Source organism: Eulemur rufifrons, chromosome 30 (assembly GCF_041146395.1).
Source record: "Eulemur rufifrons isolate Redbay chromosome 30, OSU_ERuf_1, whole genome shotgun sequence".
Classification (NCBI taxonomy): Eukaryota; Metazoa; Chordata; class Mammalia; order Primates; family Lemuridae; genus Eulemur; species Eulemur rufifrons.
The window spans coordinates 25,195,104-25,209,552 of record NC_091012.1 but is presented as its reverse complement, the minus strand read 5'-3'; the positions used below and the strand labels follow the sequence as shown (position 1 = coordinate 25,209,552).

Genomic DNA, 14,449 nt, shown 5'->3' with positions numbered 1-14,449 from the left:
GAGGGTCGGTCCCAGCAACCAGCTAAGCCAGGCTTGGTCCAAGGGCTTGGCACTGTTCTTCTGCAAACTCAGTTTTAAATTTAGCTGGTGGGTTAAGAATGTGAGAGTTTAAGAATTTGAGACAAAGCTGAGAATTTAAAATTAAGAGATGTAGCTAAGAACAAGGAAACGGGGGTGATTCTCTGTCACCTGCAATTTCGCTGCTTCCTGAGAGCTGTTAAGATGTTCGAACCTTCAAATCCTGTGTCTTCAAGAGCCCAATACCTCTGTGAAGCAAAGTGCCTATCGGTGGCCCTGATTCTATCACCAGGGCTACCTGAATCGTCAGGTTTACCTGACCTCATCACCACGTTTACCTGAACTTCTTGATTGTTGTTTACATCTGGAAGAGGGAGGATGGATTGTTTTCTCTCAGTCCTGCCTGGGAAACTGAGTCTGTGTGCACAATATCTAGTGGAAGGGGGAGGAAAGGTGAGAGAGGTGGGGACGCAGGTTACGCTCTTGGGCAGGTCTCTCTCCCACGGACGGCACTGCTGCCCTTTGCAGCTGGCCCATTCTTTGCACTGGAGGCGGTGTCCTGGGCATCGTAGGCTGCTTGGCAGCATCCCTGGCTCCTTTCAACTATTAGAAACCAGGAGCAACAGCCCAGTCATGACAACGAAAAATATCGCTAAGTTTTCTTGAAAAGAAGATAACTCATGATCACATTTTGCAAAGCTACATCTTTCTATATAGATTTTACACGTAAGCAAGGACCACAGGGGCGTACATTTTTAGGAAAGAGGTTTGTAAGCAGCGGGATCTCTGCATGATTCAGGATCAGTAGGCATATGTAAGTCCAAGAAAGAGATGAGAACATTGTACATCCTGAAAGTTAAGGAGCTCACAAATGATGAATCTCAGAAAGGAGATAGGCACCCATTAGTTAATGAGCACCGGTTTATAACTGGGCAGGCCGAGACCGGGGGATCCACCTGCACACCATCGCTAGGCTCTGGATTAATCCACGTCCATGTTTTCATTCTCTCGTCGACTCTCCCCACTTCTCACAGGACTCTCTACCTGCTGTCAAAGTAGAAATAAAGGCGAGGGCTACCACTGGGTTCTGGTGCATCGGTGTCCGGGCTCTCTCCACGACCTGATTTCAGAGCTCTGTTAGTCTCTACACCCAATTATGGCTACAGAAAGCACTTGAAGGTTTAAGTCCCGTGATCATTCAGACAAACCACACTTTATAAAGGGTCACTGGCGACAGCATGTGTTCTAAGTTAGACGCCCCAAGCGACCACAGTTGCTGCCTAAGTTGAAACATGACATCCTTTAAATGTTGGGCTCCAAGAAAACAAAAAGAATGAAGGAAAAGAGGAGTGGAGTGGGGGGATGAAGGAAGGAAGAAGTCACCAGACCTAGAACCTGGCATAAAAGTCCAACATAAATCGTGTAACCCAGCCGCCATCTAGCACCCAGTAGAGTGAAAACCCCAAACCCACAGGACTCGTTGGCAGTGTCTCTCACCTCCCCATCTAAGCCTTAGGGCAATTTTAGCCCATTCACAAGTGAGACTCGATCTCATCTGTATGTAAGGTGAAGATCCCGCTATAGAAAGGCACCACGATGACAGGGAATTGTGTCTGGATAGCCAGGAACACGGGGTCACTGTGAACGCTCAGCCAGCAACGCTCAGTCTTTGTACTTGCCGAGCGAGCATTTCAAGGTCAATTTTAATGAGTGGAGGCAGGATGGGACGTCTGAGGGGCTTAATAAAACCCAGACCCTGCTTGAGTATCTACTGGGTACCTGCATCAGGCCCGGGAGGGCTGTTACACTGAAGCCTTTATCACACGAGCAAAAGACAGCTGAGGGGGGTACCGGACTGCAAAGAAAGCATTTTCACCCTTGGAAAGTGCTTAAAAATGGCAAATTAGGAAGCGTACACGGCCAAGGGAAAGGGACTTTGAAGTTGCAGCCTGGGAGAGAAGAAGATTCTGGGTGCTTCTAGTGGAGTGTCAGCTGGCAAGAGAATTACCCCCTGGCTGGGAGACCAGGGCACTGGCTCTTCTGTACCAGGGGCCCGCGGACCAAGGTAAGCAGGCGCGTCTATGCCACCTTCGGCAGGCTCCCTTAAATGCTCTCGGTTCAGCTCCTACCCAGATGCCAGCCAGGGGGACGCTGATATTTTAACAGGAACAGATGCCCACACCTTCCTCTGTTACAGATTAAAGCACTATGGAGTCACGGGGACACACCAACTGCCAGGCGACATTCTTTTCCTCCAGAGGAGGACGTGCAGGTACAAGGACTTAACAGCCCTGATCTTTCATGCGCTAGACACGGGCTGGCACCGTTCTCAGCCCTTTCCCCACGTGAATTCTTACTTAGTTAATGTCACCACCACCCAGAGGGGGAAGCAGGCACAGCAGTGGCTCTGTGTCCCACCCCAGGTCACTCGATTTTCATGAGGCAGTCCTGGGACTTTCACCCGACCTGACCCCAGAGCCCACTGTCTCAGGCCTTCACGAGGTTTCTCCTGTGCTTCCTTGCTCACGACACAGACTTGCTCTTTCTCCAGTGAAAAAGGTCGCAAGGCAGAGGGAAGTGTGAATGTCCTGACACCTTTTGCTGAAGCTGTAGAGGCTTAGCTGGCGGAGAAGCGCTCCATACCATCTCTGTAAAGCCTTTGTCGGGGCCATTCCTTTCCAGCGTCTCCTTTTGAAACAGCTTTTCCCTGCTCCCTACACAAGTGCCACCATCATCCCACCCAAGGGACGCAAACTGATTGCTGTGGACGATCCTCCACAGCTTTTGTTGGAAGGGGAGGGAGAGGAGATTCCGTCTCCCATTGACGGGATGTCATAGACAGGGCACGGCCGTCTCAACAAAGGCTCCTCGGCCAGAGCTCAGAAAGCAGTTTGTTCAAGTGGCGGCCTGACGTCAGGGCACCCAGTGGACATCGGGTCGACCCAGGCACAGGAGGGTGTGCAGTCTCCCTTGGGGGAGACTTACTTCTGGAGGAAAAGGCACCGTTGGGAGCTGTGCCCCCGCCCCCGGCGCTACTTTCCTCACATCTCGCCACGAGAAGTGAGAAGTGATGCCCGTCTTTCGGTCATGTCAGCCCGGGAGTGTGGCGCAGCCAGCAGCACGCCCTGGTAATAACGCAGCTCCGGGCATCACAAAGGGGTTCAGGCTGCTTGGGGTGACATCACAACACAGCCAGCGCACGATCGAATGAAGGGCCAGGCCAGGCCAGACAAGTGACCTGTCAGCATGCCAACTTTCTGGTCCATGCAGAGTCCTCTCGATGGGAAAGACGACGTTGGAACACATTAGTGTTTCCGGTCACCTGCTATTCCGTAGGCGCAGATCGTGAACTTTCTCCTTGTCTCCTTATCCTAGAGGTCCTGGGGCCAGGCAGAGCCACCGCACAGCACTGACTAAAGAAGTCAGGGCCCACTGATGGGGACGCTGGCCCACATCCCTCAGCATGGGATTGATGCTTTTAAGCACGCAATCAAGTCTAGCATGGTCCCCGTGGTTCCGGCTGCAGCCACACCATGCTTTGAACACTGTCACCACCCTGGGATGTCCTCCACAGAGATGTTCCTAAGACACCCATAGCGCTGGGCAGGAGGCAGCCAAAGGCAGATGGCGGCCTTCTTCCCACCTCTCCTCAGCCTGCACTCCTGGGGGTGATGCCCCCCTACCCCGCCAAACAGAGGCACCCTTCTACACCCTGGGCCTTCGTGGTCACAGCGTGACAGGGCATCTGGCCACGGGCCTTCACGCACATTTTATTTTCCTTAGCCGACATCTCCAGAGAGATGTGTGCAGGTGTGGGCCCCGCGTTCCATCTCTGCCATCCTTCCTGTCGGGTGTGTTGCTGGCAGGGCAAGGGAGAGGCGTCCATCCAAAGCAGCCTGTGTGTCACACGCTGTGCCCACATACGGGCCCACCTGTCCACAAACTCCCGTACTTGATTCTGGGCACGAGCTCAATGACGTTGGTGTTCCCCCACCCCCGCCAGCCTCGGCTGCCTGTGGCAGCTGGAGATTCCCTTTGCTCTGGCTGAGAACAGTTCCGGTTTCCCGGACCACCAACAAAAGGACATGCACACGGTACCCGTGTAAAGTGAAGAGCCAGTTTATTGAACGGCTTAAGAGAGTAAAAATAGTGGATTTAGCTACACTCTTTACACGCAGAGCAGGAAAGGCTACACCTTTCCATTCCCCCTTACCCTAAACAGCACAGGCTCCCTGGAGGCCTGCTGCAGGGCGGAGCCTGCGTGAGCTGGACTGGAATGAAGCCCACTTGGGCCTGCGAGCAGCTTCCCGCGGTAACACTGCACCCCCCCTCTCCCGGCGGAGTAGATCGACGCCCCCTTTTGCCCGATTTTAAATGAATGACTGATTTGTTTTCAGGCAGGAGGCTATCACCCCTGTAGCATGTGACTCACGGCTGTACCCGCGGTGCCGGCAGAATCCGCACTCACGTGTGAAGGCATCGCACCTCGTCTAAAGCCTCCTTGTTGCTGGCAGACAGAAAGCTTGAGCCTTAACGCTGACGCCATTTCTGCTCTTGGCAACACCCTCCAGTGTCCTGGCGTCCAGCAGCGCCTTACAGGTTTTCGGCCAGCCCGTATTCCCAGAACGTCAGAGAAGCGCGAACCACTTCTTGCTTGCTTGCTGTGGCTGTCCTGGCAATAGCGGCTACGGGGTACCTGGAGGAATTCCAGGGCGGCAAGGGCAGTGTCCCATGAAGGCGTGGCACCCTGCTGGGGTGGGGCAGGCGTGCCGCCGGCTTCTACTTCTGCAGCAGAACACCTCCTCGTCTCCAGCACAAGCTTGTAAAAAAATACTTTAACAGAGTAGACTGTACAGAACTAGGAGTTAACACCGTGTATTACGGTGCTAAAATATTTGTATAAATACTATACAGGCATGGAGTGACTCCATTAGAAAGGGCGCGCCCCTCAGCCGATTAAAAACTGCTGTCGGCGTGCCCAAAGAGAAACGACTTCCACGGTAGGAACAGGAAAAAGGAGGACTGTGCTGTGTGTCAGCACCCACCCGGTGCCTTAGAGACATCCTTGCAGTTCCTACTGACTACGCCAAGACCGGGACAACTGGCAGCTGCTCGTGGGGGCCGGCCCTGTGGGAACATACATTTTGGAACAACAGGTTGGATCGGAACGTTTAGCACTTTGAAAACCAGCCATGCAGAGAGATGTCCCTTCTGCGGGGCTCGTCAGCCAGCCACCACCCTGGCTCTGACGGGGACCAGTAACCGCCTCAGGCTCCCACCCAGACGGATGGAAATCGTTGCTCCCTCTTCCACTCTCCCTGGCAGCCAGGTCCGCTGACACACACCCTGGCCGGTCACCTGCCACCTCTGCGTCCCTTGGTGCTGAGTGGCTGACAGGCGTTGGATGCAAACAAGGCGTGAGATGGACGTACCTGGAAGGAGACCCAGCTCCACTTCCGGGGCTGGGCTGTGGGTGAAGAGGCGGCAGAGGGAGGTGGAGAGAGTGTGCGTCCCAGTCCACTTACGTGCTGTCCCCCGAGGTGGCGTTTAATCGGGCATTTCGATGTTTAATTTGGGAGGGGGAAGCACATACTTTCCAGGGCTCTGCGTGATGACCACCCTGGTCTTCTTTCGAAACAGAGGAGCAATTTTAGGAGGTTCCGGCACTGGGGTTTCTTCAGTTTCCTCATTATCTTCGTGATGGAGATCATAGGAAATGTTTCCGTACTCTCGCAAAAATGGGAAGATTTCAAGCAGAAACTGACAGAAATCTTTGCGAATACCAAACCACCCTGAAAAATAAGAATTTTCTTTTTCAAACGCTAGGCCCAAGTGACTTTCGCATTACCTTTCTTTCCTGCAAAAGAAGTCCATTTTCTGCAGGGAGCTCAGAAACCGAGACTCAACAAGGCCTCAACCCAATAAGGGGCCAGAGTATGACCTCCAGCTCCGGGGTCCTCAAAGTGGGGTTCCCAGACCGGCAGCGGTACCATCCCCAGGGCCTTGTTCAGGATGCCATTCTCGGGCCCCAGCCCTGACCTCCTGAATCAGAAACTGTGGGTGGGGCTGGCGTGGGCCGAGGCCGCCCGCTTTTCCTGGCCTTTAGGGATCCTGCTGGGTGCTCAAGGTCGAGAACCACTGCCCTCGTGAGTCTCCAATGCCTGTGGGGCCTGGACCACGCCGTCTTCCTCTAATCCTCCATGCCCAGGATAAGCTCTTGGGTGACAAAGGGTGTCCTCCAAGAAGAGGATTTGTGTCAGCCTGTGGAATCTGGGAAGGCGGCAGGCAGGTGTTGGCCCAGGCCAGGGGCCACCCCGAGGCCTGCCCCTCCTCTCTGCGCACCACCCAACCGTCGGCTCCGTGCTGCCCTCCCGGGGCACAAGCAGCAAGCATGGCCTGGGCTGCAGTCCAGGCACTGCTCCCACCCCACTGGCTTCCAGAAGGGCAGTGCTCTGGGGTTGCATGCGATGGAGCTCACAGCCTCGTGAGGAAGGGACCCTCCCTACAGAGGGTTTCAAAACTGTGTGGCACTGCATGCAGGTGCAGAGGAAGAGAGGGCACACAAGGTGCACCTGACAACACTCACTGACTTCAGCAAGGACATGGGGCACGGGGAGGGCAAAGGGGCCCTAGGAGGATCTCGGGCTTCAGGTGGGAGATGTGGACTTTTCATCTACTCCTCACAAGCCCTCGAAAGAGGCATCTTGATCCCAATTTTGCAGAGGAGGAAAGGGGAGCTGTGAGAGGCTGCTTGCCTTGTTTGTTCCTCCCTCAAATCGCAGGGAGCACTTGGAGGAGACCCTTGGCGCAGGCCAGGGGACGGCGTGCCCTTCCCTTGGAAGGTCCTAGAACTTCCTCAGCCCTTGCTCTCCAACATAAACTTCTAACTCAGGGTCCTCAGGCTCATCCTTTCATAGTTCGGGGACCCCTGCAGCCCCGCAGACACACAGGTGAAGGGCTTCTGACGTGCCGAGTACGTACAGTGGTTTCCTCCCTTCTGTCCGAAGGTGGTTGCCATCAGTGTGATCAAGGAGAGCCACAGGGGCACGAAGATGGGTATACAGGAGAACGCGTTGTGGCCGTCCAGTTTGTGAACCAGCAGAATCTAAAGAGAGAGACACAGTCAAGGTCCTTTTGACACGACGACGGAAAATGGACAACTATGTAAGCTGCACCTCTTCAGACGGCCCCCGCCCGGTGAGCTGTCAGAAGCGGAGAGGTCAGCGCCTCGGGTCTTGGCCAAAGACCACCCATCCTCGGGGGCTGCCAGGAGATGAGCTTTCACATCCCTCTCTAGGGTTAAGCAAAAGTCCCTCCCCTTGAAAAGTTTCCGGCCCCAGGAGTATTATGGGAAACTCCTCCTCCCCGTGTTCATTCAAAGGAGTCAATGGTGGCCATTCTAGAATTCCCCACAGAACTCAAATACGAAAATCCAATATCCAACTCGCCCTTTCAAAAAGTAGGACCTCAAGACACACAGACGCATCAGCACTGGAAAGGGGCACTCCTCACTGCCAGCCCCTGCCTGCGCCCCCCAAGAGAAAGAAAGGACATTGTCCTTGGACAGACGCCCTATCCTGGAGGCGCGCTCTCGCTGCAGTTCCCAGGGATAGCAGGCTGCCTTTCCAGGTAGGCAGGGCGCTGTTGCAGGGAAGGGTGGGCCTTGGGGGCTGGGGAGGCTTGCCGTAGGTCGAAAGCTCACCTCAAAAGTGAGAAGAGGCACGACGATGGTCATCCAGCTCAGGGCCATTGTTATGTGAGTCCTGCGCTGCTCTGCAATCACGTCCATGCAGCGCAAAAACAGGACGGACCACACGATGTAGTAGAGGACCAGCAGGCACAGGAAGGACATGAGAATCCACAGGGGGACGCACACAACCTGAGGCAAGGAGGGCAGAAGAAGTCTCTTTAGAGCTTCCACCCCAGCTTCCGGTGGAAGGCGGTGTCCACACCTTGCTGGGTCTCTCCGGGTAAGACGGCGCCAGCCTGAATAAGGACGGTCCCTCCTCCCAGGACTGCCGTGCGGACAGCGCGGGAAAGAAGAGGAGGTACGGTCTGCTTGCTGTAGGGCCTGATGCTGGGCAAACACACGTTCCGTCGTCAGTCAGTCAGTCCCTCCTCCTTCCGTGACAGCCCTGCATCCGGCCCCCACGCCTCTGCTCTTCCTGGGGTCCCTCACTCCCTCCTTCCTACACTCACTCAGGCGCTGCCCCGCTCACTGGCATCACACCCCACCGCACCGGCTTCTCAGGAAACATTTCCACAACCTGCTGGAGGTACTCTGGTGACACACTTGGGGACGGGTCCCCAGAAAGTTCAGCTGCCTGGGCTTCTAGGGACCCCCACTGCATTAGTTGAACTTGGCAGGCTGACGCTGGGCACACAACGCTATCCCTGTCCCTGCCACCATGCCCAGGTGAGTTCTGAGTATGTTGCTGTCCTACCAGAAAGACCTTGTCTCACCCGCAGGCAAGCCCAGAGGATAAGCCCTGGGGGCGTCACCTGGCCTGGCTCCCTTGTGTCATCTCTTCTCCCTCCTGCCCTGCCTCCCAGTTCTCCCTTTTTCTTTGATTAATTATGGTCCAGTAAAAGTGACTGTCTTCCTCTGGCATGCAGTTCCATGAGTTGGAACACACGTGTAGATCCTCACAGCCACAGGCAGGACACAGAGGAGCTCTCCCACGCTGTACAACTCCCTGGTGCTGTCCTCCTTCCATTGTCACACCCTCACTCCACCATAACCCCTGGCAACCAATGATCTGTTCTGTCTCTGTACTTTTGTCTTTGCTAGAACGGTACATAGGGGGTATCACAGGGCATGCAACCCTTTTGAGACTGGCTTCTGGCGATCAACATGATGTCTCTGAGATTCATCCCCGTCGTTCCCTGTGTCCACAGGTGGTTCCCTTTCATAGCCGAGGGGTATTCCACCTCATGGACGACTACAGTTTGCTTCCCCAACGTCCATCGAAGGTGGTTTGCAGCGTTTGGCTACCCCAGACGAGGCTGCTACAAACACTGGAGTCTGGGTTTCTAAATGGCTGGCTGTTTCCGTTTCTCTAGGGTAAACACCCAGGAGAGTGACTACTGGGTCACATGGCAAGTGCACCTTTAACTGTATGGGAAGCTGCCAATCCGTTTTCCAGAATGCCTGTGCCCTTGTGCCCTCCTGCCAGGAATGTAGGAGCCTCCCGGTTCCTCTACACCATCCCTCCATCTCCCTGCACCTGGCCCTGTCAGTGTTTTACAGTTTCACCATTCTGATAAATGTCAGTGTTTTAGAGTTTCACCATTCTGATAAATGTGCCGGGGACCCCATCCTGCCTGTCCCTGATGGGTAATGACGTTGAGCGTCTTTTCTGGTGCTTATTCCCCATGTGTATATCCGCTTTGCGAATTATCTGTTAAGCCTTTTGCCAATTTTTAAACTAGGTGTTTGCTTTCTTATTTTTGAGTTTTTAAGAGTTCTTTGTATGTTTTAGGTACTCATCAGTGTTTTGATATGTGCTTTGCATATACTTCGTCCCAATCTGTGGCCTGTCTTCTTGTTCATTTCAATTTTGAGGATGTCCAGATTTATTTATTCATATATTTTATTCTAGGACTGGGGCAAAGAAAATACAAGATGAACTTAATATTTTGTGGTGTCGGAAAATAAGGAAATGCTTAAGAAATGATGAGAAATATAAAAAACATGATGCAGGAGTTCCCAAAGGCAAAAAGGACTCCCCAAAGCTGGGAAATTTCAGCAAAAATATGAACAATGATAGTATTGAATTATAACCAATAGAATAGAATAATAATTTTGAGTTTTCTGATCTATGAACATGTTAATATGTCTCTGTTTATTTAGGTAGTCTTTAATTTTTCTCACCCATCTTTTGTAGTTTTCAATGTAGAGGTCTTACATACCTTTCATTAAATTTATTCCAAAATATTGGCCGGGCGCGGTGGCTCACGCCTGTAATCCTAGCACTCTGGGAGGCCGAGGCGGGTGGATCGCTCAAGGTCAGGAGTTCGAGACCAGCCTGAGTGAGACCCCGTCTCTACTAAAAATAGAAAGACATTATATGGACAACTAAAAATCCATATAGAAAAAAAAAAAATTAGCCGGGCATGGTGGCGCATGCCTGTAGTCCCAGCTACTCGGGAGGCTGAGGCAGTAGGATCGCTTAAGCCAAGGAGTCTGAGGTTGCTGTGAGCTAAGCTGACGCCACGGCACTCACTCTAGCCTGGGCAACAAAGTGAGACTCTGTCTCAACAAAAAAAAAAAAAAAAAAAAAAAAAAAAAAATATTTTATGTCTTCTGATGCTATTGATGGTGTACTTGACTTAGTGTCATTTTCATGGGTTTGTTGCTAGTATAGGGAAATACAATTGATTTCTGTATATTGAACTTGTGCCTTACAACCATGATATGTTCGTTCACCTGTCAATTATATTTTTGGTTCCTTCATAGAATCTTTAGGATTTTCCACATTGATCTTCATGCTGTTTGCAACAAAGAAGTTTTATTTCTTCCGTTTAAATTATTATGCCTTTTATTTCTTTCCCTCATTTTATTGCAATAGTTTAAATGTCTAATAGAAAAAAATTGAGCAGAAATGTGAAATAAGGTATTTTTGCCTTACTCCCGGCCCTGGATAGAAAGCATTCTATATTTTGCCATTGCATGTAATCTTAGCTCTAGGTTTTTTGTAGATTTTCTTTAACTAATGGAGAACATTACGATATATTTCTTGTTTGCTGGGAAGTTTAAAAAATGAAATGCATTCAAATTTTTAAATGATTCTCTGTATCTAATGGTCATCAGATCTTCCACGTTCTTACACATTTTCTGTCTATTTTGTTCCAACAATTACTGAAAAGTTATATAGGTTAGAAACTTGGCCTTACATAACGGAAGGACATCAGAGGAGGGATAAATGAAGGTAAAATAAAAAGCTTTCCTATTCTTAACTGATCTAAAAGATAACTATTTGTTTAGATTAACAATAGTAACAATGTATCAGCTGATTAGTGTATATGGATAAATGAAATAAATGACAGCAATGTTATTTTTAATTTTTACCTCGTTTTAATTTCAGAATACTATGGGTGTACAAATGCTTTGGATACATATATTCCCTTCGCACCACCCAAGTTGGAACTACAAGCATGCTCAACACACGAACATCACGCACTGTACCCATCAGGTGTGAATTTACCCATCCCCTCCTCCCTCCTCGCACCTGCCCGACACCCTATCAATGTTACTTCCATATTTGCACATAAGTGTTAATCAATTGATGCCAGTTGAATGGTGAGTGCATGCGGTGCTTGATTTTCCATTCTTGTGATGCTTCACTTGGAAGAATGGGCTCCAGCTCTATCCAGGATAACACAAGAGGTGCTAGATCACCATTGTTTTTTTGTGGCTGAGTAGTTCCCATGGTATACATATACCACATTTTATTAGTCCAGTGATGTATTGATGGACACTTGGGTTGTTTCCACATCTTTGCAATTGTGAATTGTGCTGCTATGAACATCCGAGTGCAAACGTTTTTTTTATGGAATGTCTTTTTTTCCTTTGGGTATATACCCAGTAACGGGATTGCTAAATCAAAAGTTTAGTTGTTTTAGGTATCTCCATATTTCTTTCGATAGAGGTTGTACAAGCAGAGTGTGAGTGTGTGTGTGTGTGTGTGTGTGTGCGTGTGTGTGTATGTGTGTGTTGTGGGGGACATGTCTCGCCCTGATGAGGTTGCCAATGAACATTCAGATACAGAAGAGGAACTAAAGCACAGAGAAGCTTGTATAACATGCCCTGAGCCACCAGCTAGTAAGGGTGGATGAGCAGAGACTCAACTCAGAGTCCAGCTGAACCCACAGGCCACACTGTGCTAGGAAGAGGTACCTGCCAGTGGCCAGGTTGGCCAGCCAGTAGCCAGATGACAAGCATCAAGAGAGAGATGGCTTGTCAGTTCAGACACTTGAATAACAAGCACCATTGCCCTTTCAAGAGCTTCATAGACAGACGCCAGGCAGGCTGCCCAGAGTCCGGAGCCTCTAGGGAAGATGCTACTTAAGTGAAATCCCAGGGAGTCTCAGGGTGGTCCTAGGGAGTCCTGGAGCTGAACCACTGCTCTGCAGGCCCACAAATTCAATTTTAATAGTTCCTCTAGAGTTGACCAGGCTTTGGAGGCTACCTAGTAAAGGCAACACTACACTGACACACAAACCAGTTGTCAACCTCAAGGTTTCTCACTATTGAGCGAAAATTGACAGTCAAGCAAGCAGATGAGGCTATAATAATCAATGTTATAGTGGATAAGTGTTGGAGACATTAGTAAGAACTCATCTTTAACTTCATATACATATAGGTCATTACATCTGGAAATATTCCTAGGTGCATACACATACACAGGTTATTACACACACATATAATTCCTTCCTCTGTCTGCAGAGAAGCCATAAAGCAACAATGCCCCGGTAACAATACGCTTACCCAGTGCCCCGGATCTAGGTTTCTAATACCATTCTCCAATAAAGAGAACAAGGAATCAGTGGAGAGATTGGTGATTCTAGAATTGAAGAAGGATTGGCCAGGAGCATGTTAAGGAAGAAAAAAAAACAAAAAACAAAAAACAAGAAAAAATAGAATTGAGGAAGGAATTATACAAGATGATCCCAAAGCATCTTGTAGTGCTTGAAAGCAAAAGAAGTGCTAATAAATTTTTAAACTCATATTGAGAGATGTACGAGAAAGGCATGTACAAAAGGCGCTAACAGAAAGAGCTCCGAATGGCCAAGCGTGGAGCACTTTGGACAACCAAATACATCAAGTTGCATTGGATTTTAAACCAAAGTATACAGTGAGTATTTATGAGCTCATGCTAAGAGAAATAAATGATCAACTGAGGGAGAATAGGCAAATTTCACACAGAGCAGAATTCCAAATAATTTACACAGATATTCTCACTTCAGAAAAGTGGAGCATGACTCCCCACCACTCATAGCGTGGGCTGCACATAGTAACTGTCTTCCAAAGAACACTGTATAGAAAAGGAGAGTAAAAAAGTAACTTTATAGTATAGATAACTGACAAACACCTCAGGTGGTCACGGTCAATGTCATCAGTGATGAGTCATGTGATATATATTGCCTTGCTGTGATGTGATGAGAATGGCACTTCTCCTCTGTGGTCTTTCTCCCCCAAACCCACAACCCCAGTCTAACCATGAGAAAAGCACCAGACAAACCATAAACGAAGGTCATTCTACAAAATACCTGACCAGTACCCCTCAACACTGTCAAGGTCATCAAAAACAAGGAAAGTGTGACAGCCAAGTGGAGCCAAAAGAGACATTACAACTAGACATAATGTGGTATCCTGGATGGAATCCTGGAAGAGCAAAAGGACATTAGGGAAAAACTAAAGAAATCTGAGTAAAGAATGGCCTTTGCTTCAGAACAAATAAAGCATCAACTGTAACAAACGTACCGTCCTCTTGTAAAATGCTAACAATAGGGGAAACTGCAACTGAGGGAACTCTGTTCCATCTTTGCAAATTTTTTTCAGATCCACCATACTTCAGAATAAAGTATATTGAAATTTAAAACTTAAAGAACACAAAAGGAAACTTTGGAGGGTGATCGATATGTATCTTAAAAAAAAAAAAAAGAAAAACAAAAAGAGAGAAAGGGGACCAAACACAAGTACAGAGAACTAGGCAACGTGAAGCCAACATTCCTGAACAGTCCTCAGCAATTGCCTCCCCCTCAGCCTCCCAACGTGGCCCCTGGCCCTGGCCAATACCCCGGAGCTCTGTACCCCTTCTCCAGCCCTCAAGCACCATCCTAATCCAGCCTCACAATTCATCTCACCTGGACTGTGGCAGGAGCACCCTAAGGAGGCAAGCTGTTAGACGTGGGACCTCTTACTGGCTCAGGAAGGGCCACAGGACACCTGCCAGGGGTAACTGCCACAGGGGAGGGCTGGCAAGAGCCAGGCAGGAAGTCAGCCCCTTGCCAAGGAGGCTGGAGTTCAGAGCAGGGCTTTAACCGTGGCTGGTGGAACAGGGAGGCTTCTCAGGGGAGCAGGAACGTCCTGGGAGGCCTCACACCAGCCCCTCGGCGGGGCAGGCTCAGGCCATCCAGAGAACCGCAGGACCTTCCCACGGCTGGGCGCGGGGTGGCTCTTGTCTGCTCTGCCCTGCCCCGGTGAGGATTGGCTCATCCCGGGGTGGCGTGTGCCCACACAGGAGGCTGCTGCGAAGGCTGCCGGGGCCTGGAAATCCCTCCGGGAGAGGCCGTGGGAGGGGGTCCTAGCTGCTGCATCCCTGCAGTCCTTAGCCACCTTGGGGTGTGCACTCTCCCACACCCATCAGCTCGCTCCAAGAGGGGCACGCGGTGTCCTTGCTTCCATCCTGCAGTGTCCCACAGGGTC

The 14,449-nt window shown here is 50.4% G+C and overlaps 1 protein-coding gene across 1 annotated transcript; it reads right to left on the bottom strand.

Moving 5' to 3' along the window:
- Window positions 1-5,238: 5,238 nt before the first annotated feature.
- LOC138378291 (transmembrane protein 185A-like) lies at window positions 5,239-7,911 on the bottom strand. The gene is made up of 3 exons (XM_069463644.1): window positions 7,721-7,911; window positions 7,000-7,123; window positions 5,239-5,810 (listed from the first exon to the last, which is right to left on the bottom strand). The coding sequence occupies exons 1-3, from the start codon at window positions 7,868-7,870 to the stop codon at window positions 5,566-5,568; spliced, it is 519 nt and encodes a 172-aa protein (XP_069319745.1). The 5' UTR covers window positions 7,871-7,911; the 3' UTR covers window positions 5,239-5,565.
- Between the last annotated feature and the right edge of the window lie 6,538 nt (window positions 7,912-14,449).